The sequence below is a fragment of the Priapulus caudatus genome, unplaced genomic scaffold (genome assembly GCF_000485595.1).
Source record: "Priapulus caudatus unplaced genomic scaffold, Priapulus_caudatus-5.0.1 Scaffold2656, whole genome shotgun sequence".
NCBI lineage: Eukaryota > Metazoa > Priapulida > Priapulimorpha > Priapulimorphida > Priapulidae > Priapulus > Priapulus caudatus.
The window spans coordinates 12,548-27,262 of NW_014579717.1; the positions used below are offsets into that span (position 1 = coordinate 12,548).

At 45.3% G+C, this 14,715-nt stretch overlaps 1 protein-coding gene across 1 annotated transcript; it reads right to left on the reverse strand.

Annotated features, from left to right (window-relative positions):
- Positions 1-268: 268 nt before the first annotated feature.
- On the reverse strand, positions 269-2,179 carry LOC106818926 (collagen triple helix repeat-containing protein 1-like). Its single transcript, XM_014823594.1, has 4 exons — positions 2,034-2,179; positions 1,729-1,841; positions 1,379-1,580; positions 269-1,226 (listed from the first exon to the last, which is right to left on the reverse strand). The coding sequence occupies exons 1-4, from the start codon at positions 2,110-2,112 to the stop codon at positions 1,081-1,083; spliced, it is 540 nt and encodes a 179-aa protein (XP_014679080.1). The 5' UTR covers positions 2,113-2,179; the 3' UTR covers positions 269-1,080.
- Positions 2,180-14,715: the final 12,536 nt, after the last annotated feature.

Here is a 14,715-nt window from a genome sequence, read left to right on the forward strand (position 1 = left end):
ACAACTATGCAAATATAAATAATATAATATGTCATGACAGTTTACTCGATTGGTTTATTACATTTGTTTTGGTAAGAGTGGTAATAAATTTGTTTACATTATAATTTCATTAATTGTGATTTTTTGTTTTTATTTCAGAGAGTAATCATTATATCTCTGGAATGATGAGGCAGCAGAGATTTCTTACTCTTATGCTGGAGGAACTGAAAACAAATCCAAATGAGGTATGAAATGCTGTCTAGAGTTCTATTAAATAATTAAAATGTAGTAGGTTTACTCATTGATTTTTACTTTGTCAATCAGCATTTCATCAGTTTCCATTTTAATCATTGACCTCATCTAATCATTTACATTAACATTCATATTACTTGGTTTTTTATCCAATAAGACAATACAAACGAACAGCAATACTGCATTCAAATTCAAATGATGCGGTATCAAATTAATATATTCTCTAAACAAGTGACTACCTTCATGTAAAACTAATATTTTAGCACACGGGAAATACGTTGAAATATGTATATGGTGCTGGTAGTGCAGCTCTGTACAATGGTTGCTGACGTCTTTTGAAGGTGATCGCACGATTGGATGAGTTAAGGAAGTTGATCACTGCCCCAGAGAGTCTCACTGTTCATGTAGTGGCAGATGTCACACAGCTAGCAGCCGCATGTGGTCCTCCTGCACAGCCATGGAAGGACGAGTTCTTACCGGATGGTGACAGGCAGAAGGAACCGGTACACGAAAGATGCGATCGATTAGGCTGAGATGCATTTCTGGAATTTGTCGGCATTATTTTGAGCTTGCTGAGGGGGCACCATTTCTGTGTATGTAGTATTTTCCTCCTTTGTGATGCCACGTGATCGTGTGAATCCATTGCTATCCAATTTCGTCTGGTCGCCGTTGAACCCATGAAGGGGCTGCCGAGTCATTGTGTAGGGAGATTATTTTCTTTGTGTAGATTCTTTTGTGGGACTGGGCCTACTGTGAAAAATACTAAGCTGTAAGAGCCTTCTTGCTATTTGTGTCATCCTCTTTCATGAGTGGAAATTTCCTGGGTCGTAACGTCATCTCTTATTGTGTTTACATCTCAATTTCCTCTACGATCATGCGGGAGACACTGCTCCAGCCGGTGTAGGTGTTTCCATGTCCATGTCCAGGTCTACAGTCGCCTGTGTGAAGCTGTACCAGTACTGGACCAGCGGGCAGCATATAGCAAATCCCCTCAACTGCGGCATAATGTCAATATTTTAGCATGTCAGGTGTAACAAACGTTACCGAATTAATAGAAGTCTTGCTAAAAAAACATTAGTTAAAGTCTATTGTAGTCATTCTACGCTGTCGCTGTTCATAATTACTATGAATGCTATACTGGACTTACTAGAGGAAGGTATGTGCATGTTGTGTCCATCCGTACTGTCATAGATTTGGGCATCTATGCGTGCAGGGTTGTTGCACTCAGCCCCATTCAATGTGATGTACCAGCGACTGCACGAATTGCCACCAGATTTGATGTTGCGCAGATTACCACTCCACCTTACATGGAGCCCTGTCGTGTTGGTACGCTTCTTCACAGCACATTGCTAGAAAAAATATGGATCAATGATATCAGAAGTTTTTCGTAGGATGTTTGCGTACTGATTCTTGTACTGATTCGCCCATTAGAACTCGTTTTGATTGGATATTTGATATGCCTAGCGATAAGAAAACATGCACGTGATAAGGATATACATGTATAACTCCTATGTCTGTGTCATCATTGGATGCATCCCATGTACACTGGTAAATCTTTCTTCTCTCACATTCCTCACATACTCCAGACACTCCAATTATTCCAGGAAGTCCTAAGAAACAAAGCAAAGTGATTCCTTTATAAATATGTACAGATTACGGGGTAACGCTAAGGAAGATTACTATGCTATTCACATCTACAGCAAAAGCTTCAAACAATGTATGAAAATTATGCAGCTTATGTGAAAACGTTCACAGCTATAGGTAATTATTAAAATCACTACACCGTCGCGGCAGGTGTTTACCCTTTTCTCCCATCTCTCCGGCGACTCCCGGTGCCCCGGCCTCGCCGGGAAACCCGTCTCTGCCATCGCGACCAGGCATGCCGTTCCTCCCGTTTACACCAGCCGTCCCAGGCAGTCCGTCTCGACCATCCCGGCTAGCAGGAGGCAAAACCTACAATTACTGTATATGCTGTATATTTCGCCGTGGATTAATTTTTGCAAATTTTGCGAACGCGCCCCCGACCGTGACAATATAACAACACGCGAATAATTCATACCAAACAATGTCAAACAATTCATAATTCACCGACCGTGAAATTAACCACTCGCAAAATTGTAATATCGAAAATATCTGTACGCGAAAAATATGGCGTATACAGTAATACCGGGCGAAGAATGTCGGGTGGTTTGTCATCAACATTGTCCCTCGTCATTGTTTGTCGTGGGCAGTACGAATGTCTTCTCCCACAGCAAGTGTATGGTGTACGAACGAGGTCATACTACAAATATGCTTAAATGGACATAACTTTAGCTTAAATGGACCTAAAAATTGCTTAAATGGACCTAAATATGCTGATTTGGCTAAATAGGCGCTGATAGTCTGTGGGCTTATGTATAAAAAGCAAAATTTTGGGTAGATTCTTGGCACCCATGTTTAAACACACCTAGAAACATCACTGATTAAGAAAAAAATGGGTGCCAGTTTTTCCATTAACATTTAGAGCCGCCATTTTGAATTTCAAAATGGCGGCGTTTTTTAAAGCGATTTGTATGTTTTTTTTGAGCGTTATTTCTAGACACATATTTATTTTAAAGCAGTATAATTCGAACATGCCGCTTCATCAGCAGTTTGGATACCAAATGAATATATATGTTGAGCACAACTCTTCATCCTGGAACTCTGGTTGCAATGGATAAGAAAACCAGGTGTTCTTCTGTGACGATTATATCAGAAAAAAGTATTATACATGATCTTATAATACCAACCCCCATTTTTAAATTAGTTAAAACGTATCTCGGCCAGATCTAGACCTCCCTAATTTTAGTTTTTAACTTTGTATTCTAAAAGTCAAGACATATGAGCTATATCAAGGACCCATATATTTGATAATGTTTTAAAAATAATTTAAGGTCTTGTATCACACGCATCTGGCAAGAGCCGAAGCCAGACTTGTAGCAGTAGCGTGACTGATCCACAGATTTTTAAATGGCAATCATTACAACAGTTAACTCTTCAGCCACTCTTCGATCATCTGGATGAGAAATTTCTTCGAGGATCGGCACCTATCTGTAAGCGATTGCTGCACCGCCTTGTGGTAGCGCCAGCCGTAAAGCAGCTGGAGTCCTGAAGCATGCCGCGATAACAGACAGTCGCGGTTTGCAGAAACGCATTAGGGCCATATCAAAATGAATATAGAATCCCCCTTCAATCTGAGAAAGCACTACGCAGAGTTGAAACGCCCCTAAGGTCTTTACAGACAGCACCCCAGAGTATGTTTCCAGATGAGGGTTGAACCTATGGATGTAATGCGGTCAGGCAGCGATCTCGACCCTCAGCGTTACAGTTCCGAGAGGGCTATACTCGGGAGAGAGTAACTGGCACCCTGCGTGATCTGCTGGCTTAATTCAGTCTTGTGATGCATCTTTGGTGACAGTGACGTGTTTTGGCATATGCCAGGCTAGATTATGTCTCAAAACATTCCAGACGTTTACACTCGCACGCATTGTATGCCAATAAAACCTCTGGTATCGCAGATCTATTGGCAGAGCTTCCACCAATGGTAGAGTTCTTTTTCAGGTGAATACGCAGCAAACCGAATATTCCATTCACACTAATTGGTGTTGATTCAGGCATGGAAAACACCTCACTACAAATATCACGGAAAGGCCAAGGGAGGGATTTCTGGAAATAAAAACATATCCAGCAACGAGCTCCTTGTAAGTTTTGTCTCACTGCTCCGGAGCTGGCACGACTTGCTGATGATTGAGTCAGAACGACTTGGTAGTACTACCTAGCACAATTGCCACGCCAACCACACTATCATCAATCTCTCTGTCACCAAAAATCTGCCTCGCAAAGAGAACCGCTCCTATCTGCTAGCTGATAGTCGACTGTTAAGGCCACCACAGACTGACCAACATTATAGATACAAGCAGAGGCCTGGTAGCTCGAGAACTCTGACTGCCAGAGGCTGCATGTAACAAACTCATCGTCAAAGGAGATCATCCCCGGACGAGTTAGCGCAACAAGTATCCTAGCAACCATGAGAGAAGTGCGCAGAAGCTTACAAAACTTTGTAGAGGAACGCATGCAGTCTGAGTCCGCAATTTTGTGGACAGATGACGCAACATGTCAAGCAGAAGACCTGGATTGTCTGCTGCAAAAGACATTAATTTTGGAACACAGGGTCGGAGGTGCTATGCACCTTGAAACCGCAACACATCACTCTTTTGCCCAGACTGCTGGTTATTGCCGCCGTCAATTCTGACGAGAGAGTGTCGATCTGTGCAAGAAGTAATTGACATGCATGAGTTTGCCCTACACGACACAAAGTCTCATGGCACCGGATGGATCTAATTCATCCCACTAGCGGACAAGAGCACAGGTGATTAAAGCTCTCTGGGTAGATTTGTGGGGCGCAACGACAACAGATTCAAACTTCTGTGCACGAGCCTACCGATTTGAAGAGGGATTGTAGACGTGTTCTCTGTAGTTGGATGAAATGGGGAGTGGTACAGGAGTTATCGGCAATGCAGAATTTTCCAACAGACTTGCCAAAGAGCTTGGCGCAACATCCTTCCCGTGCGCACTCATGACCCAAAGGCTCGAGACTATTTGTCAAGTGCGAGTTATATTTGTATAAACTACACCAATAAAGCATCAAATGAAGGAACAGACCTAAGAAGGCGAGTGAAAGGCTAATGTGGGGGTAACTTAAATCCTACATAGTTCAAGACCTCACGGCATCAAAGACAGAAAAGATGTTTCTCGCCCCCAGCCCAGCAACAAAGATTCGCTAACCTCTACTTTTTCCCATCCAGCCATCGTTTTTTTTTCTGCTTTCCTCCTTTTTTTTGCTTTTTTTTTATTTATTTTTTAAAATACCAGGCTGTACCCCAGAGCACCACACCTTGCTTCATTGACTATATATAACAACATGTGTGCCCGCTATACTGCCCGCCCCACTTTTTTACCTTATCCGCTGAGCAGTACCGTCAAGGCTCATACTGCAACACGGCAGCGAGGATCATACGAATTTATGAATGTGAAATAATGCCCGGTGTCACACACAGGAAGAGGCGGACACTCTTAATGATTTAATCAATGCTGTAGATAGTTGCGAAGCAAACGGGATTAAAGGTCCCCACATATATTCTCCAAGACACATGATGTGGGCTTGCTTTTGCTCCTAACGAAAACGCGCGAACTACTTGGCAACCATCTGGCGCTAATCATGTGGACAAGCCCGAAAGAGCGGCAAAAAGTCTTCTAACCAATCCTACAGCCTGGACTGGAGAAATCAGCAGCTTTTGATAAGCGGAGGCGCGAGGGACGCACGTTCTTCCCACAACTCGACCTACCGGTGCCGATCCCAAGGTAGCGTTGTGATGGGGGGGGGGGGGGGGAGGAGGGGGAGCGGGGGTGGGGGAGGGGGGGGGACCCGAGGTGGGGCTCAGGCGGGGAGCGGGGGTCGGTGGTGCGGAATCAGGGTGTGGGGGAGGTGCGGGAGGGGAGCGGGCGGGGGGCGCTGGGGCTTCCCTGGCAAAGGTGACGGGTGGGTCACGCGGGGCCAGACGCCTGTAGCGGGCGCCCCCCGGAGGGGAGAGATGGCCGAGCATTAGGGTGGAGAAGGAGGGAGCCTAAGAGTGGGGAAGTAGGGACGCGCGGCCCGGGGGAGCCGGCACGTGAGGTGGCTCGGGAGCGCGAGCGGGCGTGCCAAATGCCCCTCTCACAGCTTAGCAACGCGAAGCAAAACAGGACATCATCCGGCACCAGGAAAAAGGGAAAGAAGGATGCCCCCTGCTTGCAACCCCTCCTGGAATGGCTGAAAGGGGCAATCCCCGGCCATCCTGAAAAGCACTACTGTTTGCGGGCGCCAAGAGATAAAACCGTCAAAAAAAGGTTAATCAACCCCTGGCTTTGAAGACTTCCTTTTGTTCCTCTTTCTTGTTCCCAAGTGGGGCAGGTCCAGTCAATTGGGGCAAGGCAAATATTCTCAGCATGGTTGCTTTGTGTTCAAGCAACTCAAAGATGAACGCCTAGAGGAGTTGACGAACTGCCCCCGGGAGCTCAGGGAGCATGATTGCGACACATATACCGCCGTGCCCAATGTCCAGGCCTAATACTCTGGCAACCCCAAAAAAAGGATAGTGTTATTGCAAACGCAACTTCTAGTCTGGACTGGCTCCTGACCCCTTGGTAGGCAAAAACTAAAAACAAAAAGCCTACTCCCCCGACAGTTTGCTTCCGTGCACGCAGCCGCCAGTCTCCGGGTGGCTAGCAGCCTCGGTCAGGGTAAACTGTTGAAGAAAATCAAAGCGTGGTTCGCGAAAGGTGCTCACTTTCAGGAGGAAGAAGCCAAATAGTGTCGCTGTACCCGGGTAACTTTGCAAATGTGGGGGAAAGCGACAGCTTATGAGCATTACACCCACCATGATGGCGAAGATCTAGAAACTGATTCGAAGCAAATGCACAACTAGTAACTCCCTGATTTCATTACATTGTAGCATTGTCGGTACAACCCCCCCGTCCTTTCACATCCTTTCCAACCGTATAAATTGAACTTTATATTGTTAACATCTTCCATTTTCTCTCCAAGTATATCTTGGCAGGATGGTAGAGTGTTCCCCTCATCACATACACCGTTGTTATTCTGGAAATCAAACATCACACAAAATATGCCAACTGACCACATAACATCGGGCTAGACACCCCAAATCTTACCCTCGTCACATTGGATGCACGACGTTCTTTATAGCGCCTAGAGAAATGGTCGCCCATGCGCTTGCGTTTGCTAAATTTGGATATAATGATGAGGATCTAATCTTAGTTATCACCATATCCTTTATACACATTTTGTATTTCAATAAATGATCTTACGTCATACATGCTAGATGACTCGTTCTGGATTATTGATTATTAACCAAAAAAAGATGCCGGAGAGAATGGCCATTTTGCAAATTCAAGAATGGAGGCGCCTCGAATGTTAATGGAACCAAACGGCACCTCAGCGCGCACTTTCCAACTATTCGTGTATGTGTACTGCGGCCTTTAGGAACCGAAACGTTCATACAATATCAGCATTTTTTCCACTGATCTAATCATAATGCAGACCAGCGTAAGTGAAAGAAAGTACGAACACAGGCTGCTCTGAACAGTTCTGAGATGTGTTAGCCCACATTGAAGTGCTCAAGAATCTATCCCCAAGAAAATACAAATTTCTGGAAAATATTACATAAGACCCATAGACTATGATTCAAGCCCAGAATACCAGTGCTCCGATTGATGCAAAGAACAAACCTGCTGGAACTATGAGCATACAGAACTCAGACATGTTCAATGTCATAGAAAGCCTACTACAGCAATTAACAAAAATGAATCACGCCCCATAATACTCAAAACGCTACATCAACAAAGATCTCCACTATTCAGAAACATATGTCCTCTAACGCTCCACGCCTATCTCGTAAACAATTACAGGCCAACAGATATCAAAAGACACGATAACAAAGTTCCATCTTTGTAGATAAATAATGTAACCTGTACCTTTCGACATGTATTATCAGGAACAGAGCATTAACTTCTTAAATAGAACATATGTAAATTACCGCCAACTTAACGCAATGAGTCGATTCATGCTGTCTCACTAGACATGGATAATTATTTGCTTTAATATGTACACATGTGAGTTCAGTATTATAGGATATTTAAGACATTCGAATCGACACTCACATTAAAATTAGCTCTACTAAAAGATGGAATTTGCTGCTATGTACCTAAAATTATAGGCGGATATTTTGGCTACATAAAATAAGTCGTGTGCGCCGCTGTGGTAGAGTGTTTGTACTTAAACGCTTAATTCAAGAGCGAGAACTAGTTACAGTTATGGTCGACTGATGGACCGAAAGAATCAATCATGCCTGATTAGATACATAACAGTACAATGTTCAATTAATTATTCTTTTTTAAATAATCGCGAATACTTAAATTAGCTAAGCACGAATTAAAACGGAAGACAGCTTTCACCATAGTACGTCACCAGTAGGTGCACTGGCATCTCTAATCGTGGCTTGTTTCTAAAAACAACCAAGATTGCCAACACTTCCAGAACACAATATGTAATCACCTTTGCTGATGATCCAGCATCTAAAAACAAAACGGTTCCACTTTCCAGCAGCAAATTGTCTCCTTCTTGGCTGATATCCAGCTGGCTACAGAAAAGTCCATTCAGCATAGTAATGTCTCTCCCCTTTTGTGCATAGTGCATTCGCTAAAAGCCGGCATATGCAAGCAGGTTCATAATGGATAATTAGGCCAAATATTTCGTACAAATTTTGCCACTACGGCCACGCAGGCCAAAACAAAGTAGTACTATAGGCGACTGGAATAGGCGGAGAGGGCCAAAGCGTCTAATAGTGAAAGCGGCAGAGTGTAAGCGATAAAGGGGAGGAAAAGAATGTGCGGCGAGGAGACGTGGTGGAGAGAGGGGAGAAGCTAAGGTGACTATTATATGCGATAATGAAAGGGGAAAACGCTTGGATTGATGAAGGAGGTCAAATATGGACACGGAAAAGGGACGGAGAACCTCGGAGAAAAAGAGGAGCGGGTGGGGGGGAGGGGGGAGAAGGGGAGAAGGCGTGCAAGGGGCGCAAGAGGGAGATGTGCGAGAGAAGCTGGGTGGAGAAGGATTAGAAGGAGAGACAGGAGAAGCGGCGCGTGGATGCAGAGCGATGGCAGGGCGCAGAAGCTGGTGAAGATAAGGAGGCACGGGTTGAAAGCCTGGTTGGAGAAGGGAGAAGCCTGGCTGGAGGAGGAAGGGGAGAAGGGAGAAAGGAGTGGGAACGGGGCAGACGCTGGTGGAAGAAGAGACGAAGGGGAAGATTATGGCAGAAAGCGGTTAAGAAGGGAAGAAGCAAGGCCTCGCGAGAAGGAGGAGAGGAAAGAAGACTGGTGGAGCAAGCTGTGAAGAGGCAGAAGCCTGGTGAAGAACGGAGAGAAGGGGAGAAAGCTGGTGGACTAGAAGGGAGAACAAGCTGTGTCGATGAGGAAGGGGCACGCAGAGCCCCTAACAATACAGGTGGCACGGACCCACTAACCTTGCAATGAGCCTGAGTGGATGCAGGAGCCGCGGTAGAGAAAGTTGGGCAGAGTGGCTATCGTTATGATGTGTTGTGAGGTAAAGCGGGTGGAGGAAAAGCCTTGGTGTGTGTGCATGAAAGAAGTTGAAAAAGGAGAGAACCCATATTTATGTGAAGAGCACAAAAGGTGTGGTTGAATTTTTTGTATATAATCTGGGATGAGACGGGTGGGAAGGAATTCTGGTGTCGGAAGGACAGGCATAAGGGTTACCGATGTAAGACACAATGTATGTTTGTGTAACACGGGTGTTTGCGTGAGAAGGAGAATGGGCTTAGGTTAGACAACGTTAAAAGGTTGTTAAGTGAGGAGGTATTGAGTGTCTGATGGAGGGCGGCGAAAATAGGTGTGGTGGACGAAATGACGATGTGTGCGAACCAAGGGAAGGTAGATGTTAGAAATAGAGGGATAGGTAATTTGTCTTTGCTAATATTAATACTACACGAAGAAATGCGTTATGCTGTAGCTCTAAGGTGGTGCGTTAGCGAATGACAGTAAGTTCTGTGATGAAGGTGAGAAACCATGTGAAGAGATGGCGAAAAATGAGATGAAGTATACGTGCAGTGGGAGATGAAAATGTTTAGAGAGTCGGGAAAATTGTTATTGTGACACAGCTAGGTGGCGAGTCGAGCACTCAAGCAGTTAAGTAGACATTAGGTTTGTCCTGTTGCAGAGCACGGAGAGAAGAAGCTGGTAGATGGAGAAGGGAGAGATGGGAAAGCTGGTTCGGAGGAGAGGGCGAATAAATCCGGAATATTATGTTATAAACAGGTAATAGTACTGTGGAAACAGGAAAAGGGGGAATGTCCTATTTAGCTTTACAGAGATCTGTGCGCTGTATAACGAGGACGTGTCCAAAAGCCCGTTCCTTTATGGTGGGCATGGCTATAGTTGGCAGGTTGGTAGAGCACTAGATAAGCACATGGTATGAGAAGGCGACGTAACAAGAGGAGTAAATAGGAAGGGCGGATTACAAGGTAAGGTAAGTGTGAGCTGGTAGATGTAATGTCATTTTAATTTTCTCACATTAAAATGCACGAAAAATTGACCCAATTTATCTGTATACTACATAGACATAAGTTAGAAAGGCCTAAAAAAATGGAGTTGTTTGTTTCGCGAGCAATGAGGAGCAAAGGCTTAAAGAGAGAAGAATTGGAAAAGCTCCGGTGACACGGTAAGGCAAGCCAAACTTTATTTTATCAAAATTATTTTTTGGTATTCTACACATACTTGTATCTGAGGGAGGGGCAGACTCAAGCGGTTGGTTCTTGGACCCAAGGAGAACAGGCGGGACGAAGGAGAATGTGGTGATCAGTGGGGAGAGCGAGACTGTAAGCTGGTTGGAGTGTGCCCGGCAGCATAGGGCATGTGTGAAGGTGGGGCCCGGCGCGACTATATAAAGTCAAGGGACAGAATCGTGCGGGCCGGCACTATATTGTTTGTGATAGTAGAGAAAAAAAGAGAAGTGATATATTGTGGCTTTTTATTGAATGGGAGGGTGAGACACAGGCGTGGGTGCCGTGATGTCAAAGACAGACGAAATAGGTCTGTGCGGGCAACCATTAGTCGTGTAGAGACCTGAGTCTCGATTGAACTTGAACTGAGCGACAATCAGAGGTAAAAGGACGAGAACTGTGAGCGTGACCCAGAGAAGCACATCGATAAGTGGTTAACAGGAGGGAAGGGGAAGAAGGAGGGGAGAAAGGAGCTCGTGTGTGCACATTTTTAAGGGGGAGACAGAGAGCGGACGGGCAGAAGGGAGTCAGCTGGAGAGCAGAGGAGGGAAGGCTCGACGAAGGCGCAGAATGTGCGGAGAAGGAGGCAGAGAAGAGCTGGGGGAGAAGGAGCGAAGGAGGAGAACGGCTGGTAATGAATAAAAGAGAGGGGAGAAGGGAGATGAGCTGGTGGACGAGGAGGAGGGTGAGAAGCTGGTGGAGAAGAAAGAAGGGAGGAAGCTGGTGAGAAGCGGAGAAGCGGGTGACGGAGATCAGGCGGACGAAGGGAGCAAGTGTGAGGAGGGGAGAAGCTAGCTGAGAAGGAGAGGGAAAATGGTAGCAAGCTTGGTGGACCGAAGAGAAGAAGGTGTGGACGCACAGAGGAGAGGGAGGAACCTGGTGGAGAAGGAGAGGGGAAGAAGCCTGGTGGAGAATGAGGAAGGGGAAGAAAGGGAGAGCTGAATGAAGGAGGAGAAGGGGGAGAAACTGGTGAAGAAGGATGGAAGGGATAAGAAGCTGGTGGAGATCAGGGAGAAGTCTGGTGATCGAAGGAAGGGGAGCAGGAGCTGGTGGACAGGAGAAAGGGGAAGAAGCGAAAGAAAGCTGAGTGGATGGAGGATCCGGGGCAGCAAGCTGGTGGAGAAGGACGGAAGGGAGAAGCAGCAAAGGTGTGAAGGAGGAGGGGAGGCAGCTGTCGAGAAGAGCAAGAGGAGACAGGGAGCTGGTAAGAGGAGGAGGAAATGGAAAAAGAAGAAGCTTGTTGGAGAAGGAGGAGGAGAGAAGGGAGAAGCTGAGTGGGAAGGGAGGAGAGGGGAGAAGCCTGGTGACAAGAAAGGAATATAAGGGGACGAACAGCTGGGTGAGAAAGAGAAAGCCTGGTGGGGATGAGAAAGGGGAGAAAGGGAGACAGTGTGGTTTGAGGGACGGCGGAAAGCTGGTAGACGGAGGAAGGGGAGAAGGGAGAAGGTGGTGACCGGAGGGCAGAAGCTGGTGGCACAAATGGTGAGAGAGGGGGAGAAGGCTGGTGGACGAAGACGGAGCGATAAGCGCACCTAAGATCCGGGACGAAGCGGCAGCTGGGTAAGACGGAGGAACCGCCAGGTGGCGGAGAAGGAGCAAGCTGGTGGCGCGAGCAGGGGCGCAGAAGCTGGTGGAGAAGGAGGAAGGGGAGAAGGGAGAATGTGGTGAAGGAGGGGGATTTTGAGAATCTGTGGAAAAGGAGGAGGGAACGAAGCTGGGTGACGAATTAAGGCAAAAGGAGAAGGGGAGATAGCTGGTGGAGAAGCAGGAAGGCGGAGATAGGAGGGGAGACCCGGGAAGCTAAGAGTGCCAGGCCCGCCGGCTAGCGCTCACTCACAGCGCAACTGTTGGCCGAAATTGCGGGCCATGGTGCGCGCACAGTATCCGCGCCCTGATAAAAGTTTGGGTTGAAAAAAGATACGCACGCCACGTTGGTGCCACAAAGTATGTCCTAATTATGTGTGAAATAAGCGCTCTCACTAAGATCTAAATGTAGGGGTAAAAAGGTTAGCACACATCACCGCTTGTCACTCTGACCGTACGGGCTTGCTCGCCATACAATTGTGTGTTGTAAGTAAACTGAAGCGTATGCAGATGAGTAACAGGTCTCGGATTTACTAAACCCTCTCCTGGTTTATATATATAGTCTTACTCGCGGTACCCGGCTGCGCTGGTGAGCTAACAAATCATGTGCTACTAATCATACTACTAATAATCGGGACACAATAAGAACCATTGTTAAAAAATCGGCGCAAATGAAACATTGCACACAATATGCAAATTATTTAGAATCAGTCTAGATAAGATACATAAGCATCGGGAAATACTGTTACGCAACGGTAATACATATTATATGACAGCACAAACCAACTTAGAACCCTGGTGCACATAATAGTGATATATGGTGTAAATACCGAAAGAAGTTTATTAATATAATAACAGCAGATGTGTAACTGAATGGTTGGACATTTTATAAATTCAAAGCCTTCTTGGAATTAACAATGTTTTTCGTGTTATTGCCTCCTGGTGAGAATATGTAAACGGATTGGGCAGGCAGTTCAAAACTCTTATCGGAGGCCTCCCCTCTACGCGGTACAGCTAGTACATTGTGAGATCCGTATCCACGAAATGAAAAGAAATATACATGAATATAGTGAATAGATAAAGACAGGTCCAGCACGAGTGGCGGTCTTCTGGTCGCACATGGAAATTGTCTAGCTGAAATGCAATTGGCGCCAACCATAGCAATCATTGGGGAAAAAAAAATTTAAAGAAAATTTTTGTAATTGAATCAGAAATGCCATAGCTTTTGGATATGGCATCAATGCGATTCTGAGAGATCGTAGTCATCTGAACTAAAGTCTGAAAACTTCAGAGTGAGTAGTACAACTCCTGAATCTGGTCTTTCGCGTTCAAGCTGTTCACAATAGCCATGAGCAGCTGAATTGAATCCTGAGGAGGCAAGAAATATGCATTATGTTTTTATGTCTGTGCAGCAGAGTGAGCACGTGTGCAGTGAGTGCTGAATTGTGTGAAGTTGACGAATTGAACTGGTTTTTCAAGCTGGATTTTCGGTGAGTTTCAACCGTGTTGACCAGGTTTTTTCATCTAGGAACAACTCCGCGGTATAACAGATGGCGCCTGTGAAAAATTGCCTCCATGATCGGCTTGGGCGTTTTGCGCGATACTGGCGAAGATACCAACATACATACACATAATACATACAACATACATACATACATTTACATAGCAGTACATTACTGAACTCAAATATATATTAGATATATCAATATCAACTAACAACAGCATCCAAATACAGGTACTATACGGTAGCCACAATTACCTGCTCGTTTTCTTACCTAATACGTAGCGATGAAAGTGGTTTTCTGCCGACTGTGAAACAGTCGTAGGGCTGAAAGCGGCTAACATAAGTGACTACTATGTACATACGTAATCTTGCTAGTTTTTGGATGAATTGTGATGATTATTTTTGTGGCTGAATATATTGCAGGTACATAGGATTAGAATCGCTAAGTGATGTGAAAATCAGAATAAAACAATTTAGTTTTTACAGTCCGATCAACGTCTTTATTAATTCTGTGTGCTAGTGTTGGCTTGTTGGATTGAAAGAATGTTAATCCTGACGGAAGCCATTGAATGAATGAAGGTGAAGATGAATGATAATCAGTAGATTCGACATGACATCCCATTTTTCGTTTTGGATTTCCCAGCATCTCACAGACTGGAAGGATTGGTCATGATTCCATCATCAGACGTCCAAGAGGCATGATGGAAGGCCCTCAGGACTCTTCGATCATCCCTTTTTTAAGGGTGTGATTTTTAGTGGAGCTCGCATCATTGCTCTTAAGGGTGTGATTTTTTAGTGAGCTGCTCCATCATGCCTTCTTAAGGTGTGATTATGGAGCGTGAAAAAGACCCCCTATGGTGTCCATAGGGATGTCATTAGTAGTCCTCCACCCTGTACTTACTCTATACTCAAAAGAAACTGTTACAGAACGAAAAAATCCTCGCTAAACACAATATCCTCAATACGACATTACGAGAGGCTCAGAACCTTCTCTCGTAACTTTAATATTAAGTTGAAATAACA

Coding starts and splice junctions, on each gene's coding strand:
- LOC106818926 (XM_014823594.1), bottom strand. CDS start 2,112: ATGCCTGGTCGCGATGGCAGAGACGGGTTTCCCGGCGAGGCCGGGGCA. Junction 1,842..2,033: donor CGGAGAGATGGGAGAAAAGG/GTAAACACCTGC, acceptor TTTGTTTCTTAG/GACTTCCTGGAATAATTGGA. Junction 1,581..1,728: donor CAGACATAGGAGTTATACAT/GTATATCCTTAT, acceptor TATTTTTTCTAG/CAATGTGCTGTGAAGAAGCG.